Consider the following 19,507-nt stretch of genomic DNA (forward strand, 5'->3'; position numbering starts at 1 on the left):
TCAATTTTATTTACAACATATTAAAGTTTAAAAATAGTAAAGTGCACGAAAATATAAAAGCATCAAAGACTTGCCTGAATATGATACAGATAATCAACTAACACCTTCTATAAATATACTTGTTTGGCAAAGCAATAAGCTGGAGGTGTAGAAGTTCTTCGATCATCCAAGGGTCAAGGGGTTGCAACCCTTTTTTCTACAAGTAAATATGCTAAACCTTCCTTTTTACTAATGCTAGCAGCATGAGGATTAAAAATAATCCGTATTGATTGAGAGATTGAAGTTCTACTTTAATGTTTTTTTGGGGTAGTTTGTAATGGTAAATGTACATGGGAGACGGCCATATTTACTCCTTAGATATGTATGCTATGCTCCCTATGGTTGTGCTTTACAGGTCTTTATCATGAAATATATGTATAGCCAAAACTTTTTATTTTTGTTTTGAATAGAGTAAGGGAGGAACTTTTCCCAACAGGTTACAGGTAGCATAAAATAAACAGACAGAGGAGGTAGTGGTTTTAACTCTTCCCTACCCTATAAAAAAAATCCATACACATACATGGCTATACATACACTTTACATGTAACACTTTAAAGTTGAAGCTTAGTTGTGGCAATTTTACATAGTCCAACTTGGACCAGTATTAAGTATGTATGTGCCATACCAGTGGGATGCTCGTGGAAGCTGGTAGATCACAGTTGTAGGCACCCCTACTACAGTAATCTCCACTAGCTTCCTGATCCTTACGTGCAGCTGCTTTTCTGCTTATTGAACACAGGAGGTCACTTGCTCAGCACAGGCACCATTCATAAACACTTTGCATTTTCTCAATGAATGCAAAGTGCTTTCAGATTGGTTGAGGTGAAGGTCACTACTCCACCTCAAACAATCAGGGAATGCTTTGCGTTTAAATACTGCAAAGTGTTTTCTGAATGGCGCCCCCTGCTGAGTTAGCCACCACTTGTGGTCACTATGCAGCAGAACAGCTGCCCAGCACAGGACCCAGAAGCTGGTGATTGGTATAGTAGTGGTGCCCACATCTCAGAGATACTGCTCCATGCTGGACCTATGTAACTATTGGGCATCAAAAAAAAAAAAAAGATTTTCCACATATTTAACACCTGCTAAAGCTACTTGGGTCAGCTAACATGGTCAGGTGTTTAGCTGTAGCACACTCCAATTTCTCTTAGTGTTTGTGGTATAGAGTAGAGAAGGGTTATTTTTTTATCCTCAAGTCACAACAGGCAATAAGAGGAAACCTCTCTAATGGGCCATACACACTATACAATTGTCTTTAGATTTTTTCCTTTAGATTTACCAAAACCATATAATATGAGGTCAAATCAAAAAAATGTCAATTTGTATGCAATCAGGGAGGCCCTTGTACTACATAGTTGAAGGTAAATCTAAAGGAAATCTAACAACAAAAGTTGTATAGTGTGTATCCAGCTTTAGAGAGACTTGTCATAGGCACAGGAATCCCAGGTAATGGATTTTTCCTCACCTCTAGCTCTGGTGACAACACTAACATTTTGAATTTCCCATCGCTTTTTGGGCTCTTTCACACATTATGTCCGTCAAACGGACTCCATTTTTCTCAGTGGGGGATCGAACCGCCGATCCCCCGCTGAGCAGAAGGATGACAGCTGTGTCTCCACGCTGTGTGCGGAGACACAGCTGTCAGTTCCCCATGCATCTCTATGGGGGAAATCGGAGGGGAACGGACCGCCGGTCCGTTCTCATCCGATCCCATCCCATCCGTGGACGGATGGAAAATAGGGTTTCCATCCATCCAGATTTGACGGATCGGATCGGGTCGGATGTCAGCGGACATGTCTCCTCTGCCATCCGATGCCCCATAGGAATGCATGGGGGGACCGTTCAGATCCGCCAAAAAAACGGACAGGCGGATCTGAACGGTCCGCTTGTGTGAAAGGAGCCTTTATCTCGGTGACAATGGTTATTGGAAAAAGAAGGAAGTAACTCTTGCATACTATATCTAAAATAAACGTACATTTCATACCCTCTAACTTGTTTTCCAAACTGCAGGCCTTGGTTATGCCTTTAGCAAATAAAATCCGGTATGGTTTTGTATTGCTGAGAATAAGGTCTTCATAAGCGGGAAATGAGACATTTATGTTGTATTTTGAGTGTGATTATATTTATGTTCTGTGGTCTTCTAGTTAATTACATTCTTAGAAAGACTGGGACGTGGTAGCTTAACTCCTACTCTCCTGCATTGGATAGACTATTTGTTTTGATTATACTGGAAGCATCAAGGCCTAGTAAATGGCAGTCTAGGATTATATGAATAATTTAGTCTTCCTGAGTGCTTGAGGTTTGCTGGTTGAGTTTAGTGGGGATGGAATTTAATACTCTTTAGTGACAGTAAGCTTACATGACAATTGATTTTCATTGCAGTTCTGAAGAGTAATTCAGATAGAACTTGCAGTTTGGAAATGTTAACCCTTAGCCTGTGTATTCACAATACAATTGTTGGCTTTGTGCTTCTTTTAGAAGAGTAATGAGTAGCGGGGATTAAAAAGACTGCGATTGTTCATTCAAGTGCAAACATTTCTAACTGTTAACATTTGTATCTCTTTTAAATTCATGGTCTGATGATAAAGTTGAAATTGAAAGGTATCTGCAGCAGTTCCTTTGCTAATAAAAGTATTTATTTTGATGATTTTGAGTTTTAACAAAGATTTTGGCTGTACAGTATTAGGAAATCCCACTTTGTAAATACTTCTTTGAAAGTTATCTCCTGTTCTTCTTTCATGTCTACATTTCTGTTTATAATATTTGTAGTGGACTGGCGATTCCCTTGAAATGTAGTTTTAATTCTGGCATTTGACAGAGCCTTAGGCTTATGCCCCGTACACACGTGCAGATTGTCGGCCGAAAAGATTCGGCCGATCGGCCGATTTTTGGCTTGTTACTATGATGCTGCCGACAGCGCACTTTCGGCCGAACAGAATCTGTCGTGCAAGCATTAAAATTTTTGTATGCCGACACCAGAACGGCCGATTGTTCGCCAGTCAGTACAGAATTCGGCCGACAGACAGATTTGCAAGACTGGGCATGCTCAGAAAATAAAAAACACACGGAAAGTTAACCATCACATGACATCACTTCTGCAGTCGGCTGTTGTTGGCCGACAATATTCGTGTTCAGTCTTTTGCAGTTTTCAACAGACACGACAGACCTTGGACAAAAGACGGCCGATCGTTCGGCCGATCGTTCGGCCGACGATCGGTACGTGTGTACGGGGCATAAGATATAAAACCACATTTATATCCAGTGTTGTCATAATTGCACACTCTGTGGCACATCCCTCAGCCCAGTGTAACAATGCTGGGGACTTTGATCTGTGCAGCAAATTTTATGGCTCCTTTATTAACCCCATTGCACCTGAAAAAAGAAAGCAGGACAGGGGGTACATTGCATTAAAATGTCCCTTGTGCTGATTTTTTTGGCTAAACTTAGGCATTATCATTTGCTAAAGCTGACTGCCTGCATTCAACCTGTATGCGACCTAAAATTTGACCTGCTTCCAGTGGGTTATGCATGCTCATATACTTGTATAAGAATGTAAAATCTGTCTAAAGCAAACAGAAACTCGCCAACACAGGCCCTATGCCAGCCATAGGTGGTTCAAATCTCGGCTGGTTCAACAGGAATCGGCCGAGATTCAAACCATGTATGGGCAGGCTGAATATACCAAGTCGATCGATAAACCTGGGTACAACCAGCCTGCCGGATTTCACTTGCCAATATCGCTAACGGGTGGTATAGCCACTAGCAATAACTACGGTCTTCCCCCACTGGGAGAAGACAAAGGCTCGGCAGGAGGGATTCCCACATCAACACTGTCGCAGGAAAAAAATTTGCACAGTGTTTGGCCTGCCATAATTTATTCACTTTATGCCTAAGGCCTGGCCGAACACAGTGCAATTTTCGGGTTGCAGGAACGAAATTCGCACAATTGCCCCAACACCACAGAGTGCTGACAGGGGAATCGGCAAATATATTCTCCCTGGTGAGGGGGAGGGAGCGGGCGGCGGGCGAGCCATCCCTGCCTGGAGAAGACGGTGGTAGCCACTTGCGATAATTGTAAGAGAATACAGTAGGCTTCTTGTACCCAAGTTGATTGTTTAATCAGCTTGGTACATTCAGCCTGCACATTAACAGTTCGAATCTCGGCCAGTTCAGGTTTAAACGGTGTATGGCCAGTATAAGCCTTTCAAAATGCAATTCTCAGGTCTACAGATAGTACTGCTGGGGGTCACTGAGGTAGTGTCCATGGGGAGTATAATAGTAGTTGGCGGGGCTTTGTCATACAGTGTGTGGCAGTTACACATTTCTGAGGCAGGCAGACTACGGCCACTGTAAAGAAGAGTTTGCCCTACGAAGCCTTAAAGCAAACCTTTATGCAGGTCTGATCATGGCAGTAACCACCTCAAACCAACACAATCCAGTTTGTAAAGTAAACTAATAAATCTGGGGTGCTTCCAGCTGCATGCAAAGCAATTGTTGGCCAGTTTGTTCCATTGATTTTACCCTTGGTTAATACTGAAATAAAGAAGTGTGGTAAAGCAGTGGGTTCCCTGAATTTGCATATTGTCATAAAGTCAAGGAAAGTCAAGCCTGAAACTGAATGGGAGACACAAAAGAGAAAAACAGGGTTTTTGTTTTAATAAAGGGAATAGCATATACCTTGTGGCTTCGTCTACAGGTCAAACACAATAAAATCTGGTTGTACAATCTTTGTAAAATCTCCTTTTGATTTGTCACCAACTATGTTAAAAACGACCCCATCCATTTTATTTAGATTGTATCAGGCAGACTCTTAGGCCTCGTGTACACTGCTGCTGATAAACAGACATTAAGGCTCGTACACACTTGACGGAAATCGGACGAAATATTCTCCGATCTTTCTCTCTCATGCTCAGCGGTCATAACCATTTTTAGTTGACAGTGCATAATGTTCACAAAACTTCTTGTCCGATTTCTATTTATTTTTTGGGACGTTTGTTCCTAGACTTCCGGGTCATCAGCAACTTCAGATCATGCGTGGTCTTTCGTATCCGATTTTTCTGCATACACATTAAACGAAAATTGGTCGTGCTGGGGACGGACAATAACAATTTTGGTGTTTGTCCCTCCGTTTTTTTTTTTTTTTTCGTTGAAAATGTCGGCATCGGCTGCTGAAAGTTGTGTACACACTAGCCGAAAATCGTACAATTTTACCGCGGACGGGAATTTTCGGCAGATTTTCTACTAGTGTGTACCCCACTTTAGGAGCAGTTTTCAGCAGCCCCTGAACTCTCCTCTGTTATCTTATCTGTCCATGTACACGGAGACATTTATAGTTGTTTAGAGGCAGTTGAGTATAATGGCATGTTTTTTAAAGCAAAAAAATGTCTTCAGATGGAAGTTTATAGGCATTTGAATCGCCAAATGCTTGTAACAGCGTGCAAACGGGTCTAAATGCGGTAACTCTCCTTGTACTACATAGTGGATTGATTTAAGTAAACTGGGGAGTGTAAAATCTGGTGCAGCTCTGCATAGAAACCAATCAGCTTCTAGATTCAGCTTGTTCAGCTTTGACAACAAAACCTGGACTCTAATAGGTTTCTGATTTTGCACTCTCCAGTTTTAGTAAATGAACCCCAGTGGTTAGTAAATCTAAAGCCAATTGTACAACCAAGTTGTAATGTATGTGATAAGCTGATACTGGATATCTACTTTTAAAAGTGTGAAATAGATTACTGATTTGAAGAGGAATATTACCATAGTTTAATGTGATGCTATCTAGTTTTTTGTGTTTTTATATGAGCAGAATAATGTGATGAAAAGTCATGATTTCATAAAGATCATTTATTGCTGGGAGTTGCGCTTAATATTCTTTTACTTAACTGACACCTTGCACTGCACACACCCACCCGGGACTGTAGGCGAGTTAAGAGTCTTCCATCTGTAATTAGACATCAGATCCCTGTGCGTCAGACCATGTAATCTGTTTGTGTTCAGAGAAACACACAGTTTGTTTAGCCGCACAGTGCTGGGTTGTGAATGGAAACAATTCAGGTTAGGCAGTGCAGGTCAGTTCATTGCTACTTCTGCTGATGACATAGTGTCTGACAAAAAAAAGTCAACCCGGTTTCCAGCTGATTTAGTGTGTCAGGCTGGTCAAGAGATTAACCCTGGCCTTATTGTGCAGGGCAGAGGAAATTGTTCCTATTACATGGATTTGATCAAATATTCAGAATCTTGCCTTTCTCTGAAGAATTTGCTCTGACTGCTGATGGGGAGGTCTGTGTGCACGTGAGCTACTGTATATTTGGGTTATAATATCAAAAGGAGCTTCATTTTAGCTATATAGAGTCTTGGGGCCCGTTCACACTTCCCCGAACAACTGCCACACACTAGACCACAGCGGTTTAATGTGCGTGTGCTGTCTGTTCCAGCTGCAGTAAGATGGTATTTTTATCACATATCACTATTCTCCGCCCCCCCCCCCTTTTTTTTTTTCTTTCAGCCAACTTTGTTTGAAGTGTACAGTGACACTTTATACATGTAAAGTGGAGTACACACTAGTAGAAAATCTGCCGAAAATTCCTGTCCGAGGTAAAATCGTACGATTTTCAGCAGCCGATGCCGACATTTTCAAAGAAAAAAAAAACAGAGGGGCGAACACCAAAATTTTTATCGTCCATCCCCAGACGACCAATTTTCGTTTAATGTGTATGCAGTACATCCGAGAAAAATCAGATACGAAAGACCGCGCATGATCTGAAGTTGCTGACAATCCGGAAGTCTGGGAACAAATGTCCCAAAAAAAAAAAAAAATCAGACGAGAAATTTTGTGAACATTTATGCACTGTCAACTAAAAACGGTAATGAACGCTGAGCAAGAGAAAAAGAAAAATCTGAGGATATTTCGTCCGATTTCCATCAAGTGTATACGGGCCTTTACTCTACAGTAGAGCGCTGTGCTGCTGTACGGTGACCTGCGACCTGTCCTGTGAGCTGCAGTAAAATGCAACATGCCCTGCATTTTATCGCACCACTGGGGTGCATTGCAGTGTAAATAGGACACATAGAAAACGATTTCTTTCTCTGTGTCCTAGCGGTGACTGGCTCCAGTGCAGAAAAATGCTAATGACTGCATTTTATGTCAACTGGCCCTTAGAAGTGATATTAACAATGAAACTCTTGAGCAGAACATTCCTCTAATGTTGCTTTCACCTCTGCGTAGTGCTCTGGGGAAAGTAGTGTCAATCCCACAAACAGGAATTTTGGATTACTGGGTAAGTTCTGTCCATAAATATTGGATAGATTACTCCCAAGTAATCCATATTGCATCAATCCAAAGCTTGTGTTTGGTATTGTTTTGAAAATCATTGCTGCAAATTGTATTGTGTTAAATAGAAAGAACAGTGAACAAGCACAAATGAAAAATGTAAACCATTAAAAGGTAAATCCACTTTCGTGGGAAAAAATGGCAAAAAAACGAAAAAATGTCATATACAATCGTGCCATAAGTCATATTGTAGTTCCAAGTATTACTAAAAGCACTACAGTAAAATCCGTTTTATATACGGGAAAGGCATACTTGTTATACTCACTGTGGTGGAACCTAAGGGGTTAATCCTGTGCATTGTGAAAAAGGCTGTTTGATCCTGTCTTCTCTGATCCTCCCCTTCTTCCACAGTCCTCAATCCATCTCCTGATAAAAAAGCTTTGGAGACACTCTGCACGTGCTCAGTTTGGTGTGTATTGCTAGAGAGTTTTTTTGTTTTTTTTTTTTCCTTGGGTGGGTGCATTTGATCAGCACAGGGCCAATCAGCACTGTCCAGACAGAGGGTCAGGGGTCCTGCAGCCCAGTGGGACAGTCAGGGTAGATTGAAAACTTCTCCTACAAGCTTTACACTGATAGAAGTCAAACACTATTATATACTGCTCATAAAGAAAGGTAATTAGCAGTTTATATTTAGTAAAATATTTGCATTTCAATGTTCTGTGTACTGTGGGAGACCAGAAATCATGAATGCAGGCTCCTGGGTTTCAGTAACACTTAAAAACTCTTAAAAATGACCTTTCCTTTTCAATCTGCAGTGCTGTAAATTTCTGTAAAATGTAATGCAACATGGCAACCTGGAGACGTTATGTACACAGATGGTGTACAGAAGCCCCACCCCACATATGTCATTTCCTGGGTGTGTGATTGGCTTACTGATTTTCCCAGACGTCTGCACTAAGATACAAGACATATATTTTGCATTCCCTCCAACAAGTGTGTCATTTTTGGTAAGATACTTCCTAAGGGAAATCTCATCTAAGATGATGCAGACCCTGCCCCTTTCCTCATTAAAGCCCTGCATGGGCCACAGCTGAAAAACCACTCCCATACATATTCACTCTGCACACAGATGAACAAACAGCTATTCCTTCAGAATAATATAAAAACCCTGCAGTGTACATAGATCACCGAGAGGGGAATGTTTCTTTTCCTCAACAAAAGCGGAGCTACTCTTTAAAGAATGGTTCTATCAGACTGTCTGTAAGACCAGGTTCACATCTGCCCATGTCCACTTCTGTCCATTCTTAGCTTTTAGTGTGTTTAACATTCTTTGTAGTGAAAAACAGACATGTCTCATTTTTCAAGCCAATTGGCAAGGCTCTAAGGCTCTCTTTACATCTTGACTATCCCGAATCATGGCAAATCGTGGGATGCCCTTGCGATTCCCAACTCTTCCAATGGCCCCCTGAAACACATTGCAATGTTGCTGTGATTGTCGCCCAATGAATCGCAGTAAAATCCCACAAATAGAATGGTGGGATGCCTGTTGCCCAAAAGAAGTTCTGGGATGCCATTGGAAGTGATGGGAATCGCGATTTTTCATGATTCAGGATTGTGGGCAGAATCGCTGCAATTCTGCCCGCAATCTGGGAGGCCAAAATGTGAACGGAGCCTAAGCGGCATCATTGAACAACACTACGTCTTATGATACATCTGTTGTTTTGCTATATAATTTATGCATTAAAAATGCAAAGGTGTGAACAAGGCCTAAAGGTTCACATTTATGTGATTTTAGATACGCTTTGGAAAACACTAAAATGCATGTATAATAAATACTTTGAATCAAATGCGCTTGTTCACAATTATGAACTTCTAAAAATGAGGTATGTCTGTTTTCAATGCAAGTTCATGCTTTTTCTGGCTCATTGAAATCTAGGGAAGAACACAAAAACACACGTATAGTGCATTTTGAATGTCCTGGAAGTAGATCCTTCCAAAGTTCACAACAATGATGTCACTGCATGAAATCAAACCAAAATGAGTCTCAGCCCAATGCATAATGACAATGTATGTCAATGTCCTACAACAGATGTTAAAAAAAAAAAAAAAAAAAAAAAAAGCAGAAGCGGACACCGATAGATGTGAACCTGGCCTAAGACTTTTCATATTTTATATTAAGTAGCACTTCTGAGGATTAGTTGAAATATTTTGTTACTTAGCCTTTTATACAAACCATATATAGCAGTAATCCTATTGTATTGTAACTGTACTGCCTTCCCTTTATATTGTAAAGTGCTGTGCAAACTGTGCAATCCTGTATAGAAATATTAATAATCTTTTCACTCAGTTTGTGTTGCAAAATGCTTTGCAAACACTACCTTACCTGTACTACATAATAAAGTGGAAGGCTTACCTGCTGGTAGTGTGAATGCACAGAATTCAGATCCCTCTTGGACATTCACTATCCTACACCACTGATATGACGAAGGAATCTCCAGACCCACGTATCCAGTTTTCATGAAGATTTTTCTTTTCTGCAGTACGTCGGGGGCATAGTAATTAAACCATTATAATTTATTTTTCATTTCTAAGTTTCCCAGTGCATTGGGCTATTTTTCATTTTGAACAGCACCCCAGGGCACCTAGCTAACGCACTTCAAAACTGTCCATGCCTTGTGACGTGCTCTATAAAAAAAATGCTGCAGGTACATTTAAACTTGTATAGTGGTGCACTGGTGACCTGCTTTAAAATGAATGGACATCACAGTGCTTTTTAAACGATATCCCAATGCACTTCCATAACATTTTCCTACACAGCACCCTAGCACACAGTGTGCTTTGTAGTGCAGAAAAAAAAGCACTATATACTGAATTGTGGGTGAAAAAACAGTGTATTATCAGCACTGGAGAAGGTAAGCTATATATATATATATATATCAGTGCATTATCAGCCTAGAAGGCAAGATATATATATATATATATATATATATATATATATATATATATATATATATAGCTTTTTTTTTTCAAAGAATAGATGCAGGAACCCCTGCCCTCCAAGGTCAACCCTTTTCGCTGTCCCCACCCACCCCTGACTATTGTCCCTTGGTTTCACCCCTACCCTCCTCCCAGTATCACCCCTTTTAGAGAATGCAGAGTTAAGTTATCTTTTTGATAGCAATAAAAAAAAAAAAAAAACAGTAAAATAGATCCCCCACCAACAACAGTCCCCCCAGCAGCCAGCAAAAGTTAATGTATGTACACCAATCCACAAACCAGTCCAGCGCACTACTAGTCCCAGCTTTCCAAAGTCCAACGCACCAGCAAGGTTTTGGATATACAACTCAAGGCCACGCAATACAGAGGATCCTTCAGCTACCAGGAGAGATCCAGGGAATTCTAATGAAGCTCAAGAGACAAGAAACAGCAGTGTGAGATCCTCAGATAGTGAATCCACTAGGATCTAGGTACCATCAGGCTTCTCTTGCTGCCTGGCTGGTATAAGAGGGAACCTGGATCTGACAGCTATCAAAAACCGTCTTTTGAGAGTTTACTTTTTAATTTTATCCAATAAATTGTTACTACATCGCAAATGAGGATCTCACACTGCTGTTTCTTGTCTCTTGAGCAGCCAGCAACAAAAGATCCTCCAGCACCTCTTGCCATTACATACATTCAGTGCTGGAGGTGCCGGAACTGCGTTCCCACTGAAAAAAAAAAAGCCCTGTGTATACATACACATATATATATATATATATATATATATATATATATATATATATATATATATATATATAAATATATATATAAATATATATATAAATATATATATAAATATATATATATATATATATATATATATATATATATATATATATATATTTTATCACCCACAATTCAATATAAATAGTTTTTCTCTATTGTTCATTGATGGACACAGACTGCTCCATAAATCATAACTACTGGGTTATTTTGCCTCCTGCAGTAAGTAATCCATTTTATTCTGTCAAGTCAATATCCCAAGTTTTCAAGGCGTCCACGTGGTCGTCAGTGCATACCTTCACAAAATTCTAGATTCTAGATTGGAAGCGGATGCTTCTTTTGGCCGCAAAGCTTTGCAGGCTGCTGTTTTTAAGAGGGGCTGTTCTCTCTTGAGGGGTGTTTAAAAGCTTTTATTTTTCAGACAGGGCTCTTGCATGCGGTTGCTGGTCCTGATGGTGTCTACCTTCGAGGCGGTTGCGTTTGTACAGTTCCATATGAGGTCCCAACAAAGGGAGATTCTGACCAAATGGGACAAGACTCGCAGTCTCTGGACAATCAGATCCGGCTGAGCCTGAGATCGAAGGAGTCCCTGATATGGCGGCTTCGTTTTCTGGCACTTCAGCTGGGCAAATCCTTCCTCCTCTTGTATTGGACAATGGTCAGCACGGATGCCAGCCTTTCCGGCTGGGGAGGCTTCCTGGGCAAAAATACTGCTCAGAGTCCAGACTACTAATCAATGCCTTGAAAATCAGACTGTGCCTGGACCTGGTTGGCTATAGTTAGCCTTGGGAGTTTATTTTTGTCTCTTCCCACCCCTTATGTTTAACACTGCTTTGGGACGTCCCAATGGTTAAGAATATCAGGAGCTGTGTCCATCAATGAACGAAAGAGAAAATGGGATTTTTGACTTACCGTAAAATCCATTTCTCTGATGTTCATTGTGAACACAGCACCTACCCCTCTATGGAGTTCTGATACTTCAAGTACTGCTTGCTACTAAACTGATTACCTAGAGCAGAGAGGGGGGTTATTTACCAAGCCGAGGATGGCCCATGGGCGTAGCCAGGTGTTTTTTTTGTTCTGCCTAGTCCTACTCCTGGAGGAGGCAATACAATTCACTAATTATGATTTATGGAGCGCTGTGTCTGTCGATGAACTCAAATAAATGGATTTTACGGTAAGTGTGGCTAACCTTACTTTAAGTGATCTCAAGGCATACATACTGTATCCACCACTCTCTGTGTACCCAGTGCAAACTACAAAGCAAAGTGCTAACACACTCAGCATTTGCTACGCCCCCCACTGCAAAGGTTTACTGCTTGCTTGTTTTGGGGGAACATAAGAGCACTTTTACTTACCTGGCAAGCACCACTTCCCCGTGCTCTGGTAGTTGACTGTTCCTTTTCCATGGTCACATATAATGCAGGGCCGTGGACCCTGCATCCTTCTTGATGGCTTCAAGGCCTTATGCCCCGTACACACGTGCAGATCGTCGGCCGAACGATCGGCCGTCTTTTGTCCCTGGGCTGTCGTGTCTGTTGAAAAATGCAAAAGACTGCACAAGAATTTTGTCCGCCAACTACAGCCAACTGCAGAAGTGATGTCATGTGATGGTTAACTTTCCCTGTGTTTTTTCTTTTCTGAGCATGCCCAGTCTTGCAAATCTGCTGATTTGTCGGCCGAATTCTGTAGTGACTGGCGAACAATCGGCCGCTCTGGTGTCGGCATACAAAAATTTTAATGCTTGCACAACAGATTCTTTTCGGCCGAAAGTGCGCTGTCGGCTGTCGGAAGCATCATACTAACAAGCCGAAAATCGGCCGATCGGTCGTCGGCCGAATCTTTTTGGCCGACAATCTGCACGTATGTACGAGGCATTAGACTGCTAGAGCATGGGGGAGAAGACAACTGTGATGACCAGTTTATGGGTCAGTAAATATTCTATTTCATGCCCACGAGACCCAAATGAACAGCTAACCCTTGCAGTTTGGGCACAGCTCCACTACAAGGGATAATTATTAAGTTTTAGCCCCGGTTCACACTTGTGCGTGTGCGGGGTTCGCATGTAATGTCGGAGCGCACTGCTCCGACATTACATGCGATCGGCTGTGCAGTGCGAGTTTACCCATACACTTTGTATGGCTAAATTCGCACCGCAGCCGCACCAAACACACACAGGGACCCTTTTTTGCAGCCGCATCAGGATCGAATCGCACAGCGGTTCACACTTGTGCGATCCGATCCTGTGCGAACTGCACGATCGCACTGCGATATGCGATCAAACTGGGGGTGTCGTTAAGATTACATTGACACCCCCAGCGTATCGCATATGGCAGTGTGAACTGCCGGGGGTGCGTGTGGGATGCGGGAACAGGCTGCGAATTCGCAGCCTTCCTGCACTCGCATAAGTGTGAACCGGGGCTTAATGGTGTATTGCGTCACATTAACTTTAATTGGGTTGCATAACGCATCGCTCCATGCAGTATTCTGCATTGTACTATGAAAGAGCCCATCAAATCCCCTCTAGAATCATATGAAGGCTTGCTGGGTGGGATTTATTCATCCATCTATTTCTGCTTTGTATCGAGTCATTTCATTCATACGTTGATGAAAATGAATATTATTTTTTGTTTTGGGCTGTTTGGTTTGTTGAGTTCTTTCTGTGAAATAATTTTCGGTGTTATTTTAGTAGCACAGTGTACAGTAAGCATTGTGATTTGTCTGTGCTATACGGCTCCCCATATACAGAATGTGTAAAATATGTTGCTGCCAATAATCATACGAGTGTTAGTGTTTAGATGTGGGAAGGCTGGTGGCTCGGTCAGACTCTAGCAGATGGTAGTGTTGCAGTTCTAGAACATGCTATGTCCCAGCTGCCACAAGTGCTAAAATGTAATTAAAAAGAGAGAGATTAACAAGGCAGTGATTTAGCCATCGACATCCCTGTAGTCACTAATATTTGTGCTCACACTATAGACTGCTCAGCTCTAGCCCTCTCTATACTAAAGTGAAAAGAACTTTGACATTGTGAAACGTTGTATTCATTCTAAGGAAGGCTTTCCTGGAGGCATTACCACCGCACAAGTGTGGGTGTGAGCAGGGCTGAAAGAGATTACTGTATGTTACCCTCCCTCTTTTCTGTGTGGGATGGTTTAGCCCTGCTTTGCATAAGTTTCTTCTGAGTAGATCCATGTGTCGTCTGTGTAAGCGTAGTACTGGTGGAATTACTGTTCGATCGGGTGGATGTATTCCTGGGATTGAAGAAGTGCACTTTAACTGCTACATATTCCATCTTCTGTAAGAATGTATTGTGCGTACCCTGTGCCTGGAGTGGGCAGTAATTCTCTTATGTACTATTACAATGGTAAAACGGTAAGATTACTTTTTTATGTTTGTTTTTGTTCAGTGCACCCTGCTGAGCTCAGTTCTGAACTTAGAAATCTTTTAGCACATTTTCTTTCAGACATGGGAACAGTTTTTATATTTGTTTTATGGTGTTTGATGCTTTAGGGGTGGGTTGTGGAGAAAGTGACTTAGTTTATGGTTTTGTTCTGCTTGTAGTGTTGAAAAATGTTAATTGACATTGTATTGGCTTTTCAATTCAATGTCGGTTAAAATAAAACTGTTTGGTTTTATACATGATAAAATAGGATACTTTGTATTTTATAGTTTGTAAGAGAGGAAAAGTAATGGTGCTGCTGATTGCAAGAAAAAAAACAAAACCGTGAATTTCTGGGAATGATTAAGAAAACAGCGCTTTCTAGCCAGTAAGATTCCGGTTTCCTGTTTAGACTTTGAGGTTCACCGGCAGGGTTGTAATGTTATTCCATCTGTTTCCAATCAAATCAGCATTAATACCATCCAGGCAGTGCTCAGATCACTGTCTTACAATGTATTGCACTGATTTCTTTACTTCCCATCTCTTCTGATCTTTTATGTTAGGACAGTTTCTTCTTTTGCTTTTATCCAGATAAAACTTTTTTTGACTTTAGTGTGTTGTGATATATTTAGCTGTGCTGACCACACATTGCCCAATCATTGTAGTTAGGAAGAAGTTTGTGATGATCTGGCAAAGATCGTGTCTTTGATTCTACAGAATGATAGTGCAGAAAGGCATAGTTCTCTTTTCTGTGGAGAAAAGGGGAACCCGAGTATTATTATTTGTGTACGGGTGACACTGCAGATCCAGTCTCTGAACATACAGATGTGTTGAGAACCATTATACTGGGTGAAACATCTGTGAATCTACGGGCAACCTTTGTGGGTGAATGGAGAACTCATGTGAAATCTCTGGATCTCCCAGTTATAACAACACTATGCAAGCTTTATGGAATTAAACAAATCATTATTTGAACATACTTATTCACATTAAAAAAAAAAATAGTTTGTGGCTCTAAAATTGAATTAGTTGTGGAGATATTGTTCAAGAAATGTGACTAATTGAGAAGTTTAAAATCTGCTCTTCTCTTTGTTCTGATGCTAGGAGTTAAGAAAGAGGGAGGGGGGAGGCTTTGATCTCATTAAGTATTTCCAGGCTTCTAAAGGGGCTCCTACCATACCGAGAGAGATTCCTGGCCTGGAAATGTGGAGCATGTGTCTGGCATAGGTCAAAAGGAGCTTTTATGAGCCTTCTCAATTGTAAACAAATGGTAAATTCAGTCCACCTGGTAAACAAATTATATCGTGTTTATATAGGATTTTCTATAAACCAAGGAGGAAATGCATGTTTATATTTATTTGAACATGTATTGAAGATAAGAAATGCATCAGTTCAAAATATAAAACGTTTCTAGGGTTTATGCTCAAACATTAATGTATTTTACTGTTCATGTAGCAGGTTTTTCCGATAATGACTACAAAAAGATTTTAACGTGGTTTGTGTGTAAATATGTGTATGCATAGTTATATACTGTAAATGTAAATATTGGGTTTTATTTTTAGATGTTTTGTCTTCTAACGGTTTATGCGGTGATGTAGTAAAGGGAACAGAAAGTGTTTATACTTTAAACTTTTTCTTTGACTAAATTTTCATTTGTATTGTGAAGTGGTAGGCCAGTGACTGGCTCACTTATTGAGCTTTTTAATCTTCGCATATTAAGAGGATAAAATGTATGAGAGAGGGAATGTGTGTATCCCCCTAGATGGTTTTACCCAGCTTGTTCTTGTTAGAATTTGTTTAATGTGTGTATGAGGTGCTCTGTAACAGAACAAATATATACTGTATATAGCTGATCTGGAGGGTTCATCCAAGTAAATCTTAGTGTGTTCTTACACAGCCTAGAAGAGGAGTGAGCAAACGTCACCGAAGCCCTGCTAGAAGCAGAAGGATGTTTGTACAGTAAATACTTGTGTTAATCTGCCCATTTTGTCTACTTTTAGGTCCTGCAGGCATTGTAGAATGGGCATTTCCTGAGGATAACAACCCCCACATGCACTGCCCTATTTCCACTCCAGACACACAATACCCCTGGACTGTGAAAGAACAGGATTTTCTTTTTCAGTCTGCGGCACTAATCTGCAGGTCTATTATTAGCAATATTGGCTTAATGTTTGTGTCCTTATTTAATTAACACTTAGATTATATCAGACCTTTTGCCACAAATTAAATAATTTTTGAACATTACAAAGTGCATGGGACACATTTTACATTTTAGTTCTATATAAAGTGTATGGGACACATTTTACATTTTAGTTCTATATAAAGTGTATGGGACACATTTTACATTTTAGTTCCATATAAAGTGTACTGGACACATTTTACATTTTAGTTCCATATAAAGTGTACTGGACACATTTTACATTTTAGTTCCATATAAAGTGTATGGGACACATTTTACATTTTAGTTCCATATAAAGTGCATGGGACACATTTTACATTTTAGTTCCATATAAAGTGTATGGGACACATTTTACAGTTTAGTTCTATATAAAGTGTATGGGACACATTTTACAGTTTAGTTCTATATAAAGTGTATGGGACACATTTTACATTTTAGTTCCATATAAAGCATATGGGACACAGTTTACAGTTTAGTTCCATATAAAGTGTATGGGACACATTTTACATTTTAGTTCCATATAAAGTGTATGGGACACATTTTACATTTTAGTTCTATATAAAGTATATGGGACACAGTTTACATTTTAGTTCCATATAAAGTGCATGGGACACAGTTTACATTTTAGTTCTATATAAAGTGTATGGGACACATTTTACATTTTAGTTCCATATAAAGTGTATGGGACACATTTTACATTTTAGTTCCATATAAAGTGTATGGGACACATTTTACATTTTAGTTCCATATTTATAAACCCATTTGTTTTAGGTCCAAGAGCATTAATCGATGTTCATTTTGCGGTATTGGTGTAATACAGCTATTACGTTACCAATTTTTACATCAATATTTAACGTCTTTTTATTTAGCGATTACTATCATTGTTTTATATTTCAATATTATAAAAAACATATTTAGGTTTTTCCTTTTCACAGCCTAACAGTTCCCCTTGAACCCCACCCTGCCGCCTGTTCACTCAACTCCACAGCCTGAGTGCCTCTGAGGTTCAGTATTAGATAAAGTATGACTGATATAATACGTGCTCTCTGGGTTGTGGCTTAGGCCTCTAATTTTCCTAGACTCCTTTTCTCCTGTCAGAAGAGTTTTGGAATAGAAAACACTTGATGCTTGTAAAAGCATGTAACGCGTTTAAGCGCATGAAGCACTTGGGTGTTCATTAATTTAATTGGACAGAATAATAACTTATTCTGGCCATTGAAATAATTAACGATCAAGAGATAAACACACCTAGTGCTGGCCAGAATAATAATTTATTCGGACAATTAAAATGAACACTCAAGTGCTAAATACGCCTAGTTTTAACACACGTTTACACACATCAAGCACTTTTCCTGACAAAACGCTTCTGCTCCTGGACGCACTGGCTTTTTATTTTCTGCCTCTAAACTTCCCAAAATGCCCTATGTGTGTATTGGTTAATATGCAGGGGCATTTAGAGGCGGGAAAAAAAGCCATACACCCCTTAAAGCTACGTTAAAATTGTCCTTAATCTTAAATATATCTACGAGAATGTTTTAAAAATGTTTTTGGAATAAACAGTTTGTGTAGTGTTGCAAATACAGCTATGATGATAACTATATGGTTGTCATATTTTTTCATATCTTATTGGAAGTATTTTTGAGATGACATGTGCAAAGTCCTACAGCAGAATGCTAAGACTGTGCCCCTGCATACGTCGTGTCTTCCAGTCATTAGAGACAGGTTGTAGAGAGCCAACATACTTTGGCCTTCTTCCTTAGGCAGGCCATAGCCGGCGCAAATTTTTTTCCCGCAACCACAGGTTGCAAGAAAGAAAATCACACAATTCCCCCATCAGTGGGAATCCCTCCTGCCAAGCAAATGTCTGCTGCTTCTGCTGGGAGAAGAGTGTGTATATTGCTAGCAGCTATAGTAGCCTCTAGCGATTAATTGCAAGTGAATTCGGCAGGCTGTTTGATCAATCGATCAGCTTAGTACATTCAGCCTGCCCACGCACAGTTCAAATCTTGGCCGGTTCAGCAGGAACTGTCTATGGCCGGCCTTAGCTGCCTGTCTGGCAGCTAATCCATGAGATACCAGGAGATTAGTGGTCTGAGTATACAAAGGTGGGGGAATTGACTGTGAGCTCTTGAGTGAGGCACATGGGCACAAAACTGCAGCCCTCTTTTCCTTGGTTTTTCATTCTTTCTGTACTTGATTTAAAGTGGAATTCTGGGCTTAGATGAACTATTCTTGAAACTGCTACCTCCATCCTTCTGACACCTATACTAACTACCCTGTGGAAGAAAGATCCATCTACTTATTTTCAGGCTGCTCCAGTCCAGTCACATGATGGACTCTTCTCTGTCAATTAGCAGCAGCTTCAGGGGAGAGGAAGGAGTGCTGACAGCCCTTAGTAAACCTATAGACCAGGGGTCTTCAAACTACGGCCCTCCAGCTTTTAAGAAACTACAATTCCCATCATGCCTAGTCATGTCTGTGAATGTCAGAGTTTTACAATGTCTCATGGGATGTGTAGTTCCACAACAGCTGGAGGGCCGTAGTTTGAGGATCCCTGCTATAGATGAACACCACCCAGACATTCCAGCCGTTGTCCCAGCACCTTCTCCTCACCCTGTAGCTGGCACTGGCTGACACAGGGGAGATCATATTACTGGACAGGAGCGGCCTGAGAATAGGTAAGTATATACATCTTTCTTCCATAGGGTAGTTAGTATAGGGGTTGGGAGGGGGGCAGTTAAAAGCTCAGAAAAAGATCTTTTAAAAGATTAAAAGCTCAGAATTCTACTTTATATTTTTGTAATTGTGTAAGTTAGGACTTTTTGTACTGGTCAAAAGTTAGAGTTGAAGTGCATCCAATGCAACCTGATTGACAGGCAGG

The 19,507-nt window shown here is 40.5% G+C and overlaps 1 protein-coding gene across 6 annotated transcripts in view; it reads left to right on the forward strand.

Moving 5' to 3' along the window:
* TCF12 (transcription factor 12) overlaps window positions 1–19,507 on the forward strand; it is a 289,221-nt gene that overhangs the window by 203,227 nt on the left and 66,487 nt on the right. The window contains exon 1 of one of the 6 annotated variants that reach the window (XM_082256690.1): window positions 14,245–14,440. The exons of 4 other annotated variants lie outside the window; for them this stretch is intronic. In XM_082256690.1, the coding sequence (XP_082112816.1) occupies window positions 14,372–14,440 (69 nt within the window). In that variant the 5' untranslated portion in view covers window positions 14,245–14,371. Of the gene's footprint in view, window positions 1–14,244; window positions 14,441–19,507 lie in introns of those variants that run through there. One more of the 6 variants, XM_082256691.1, reaches the window with a different exon arrangement.

The sequence above is a fragment of the Pelophylax lessonae genome (genome assembly GCF_965119305.1).
Source record: "Pelophylax lessonae genome assembly, chromosome: 4".
Lineage (NCBI taxonomy): Eukaryota > Metazoa > Chordata > Amphibia > Anura > Ranidae > Pelophylax > Pelophylax lessonae.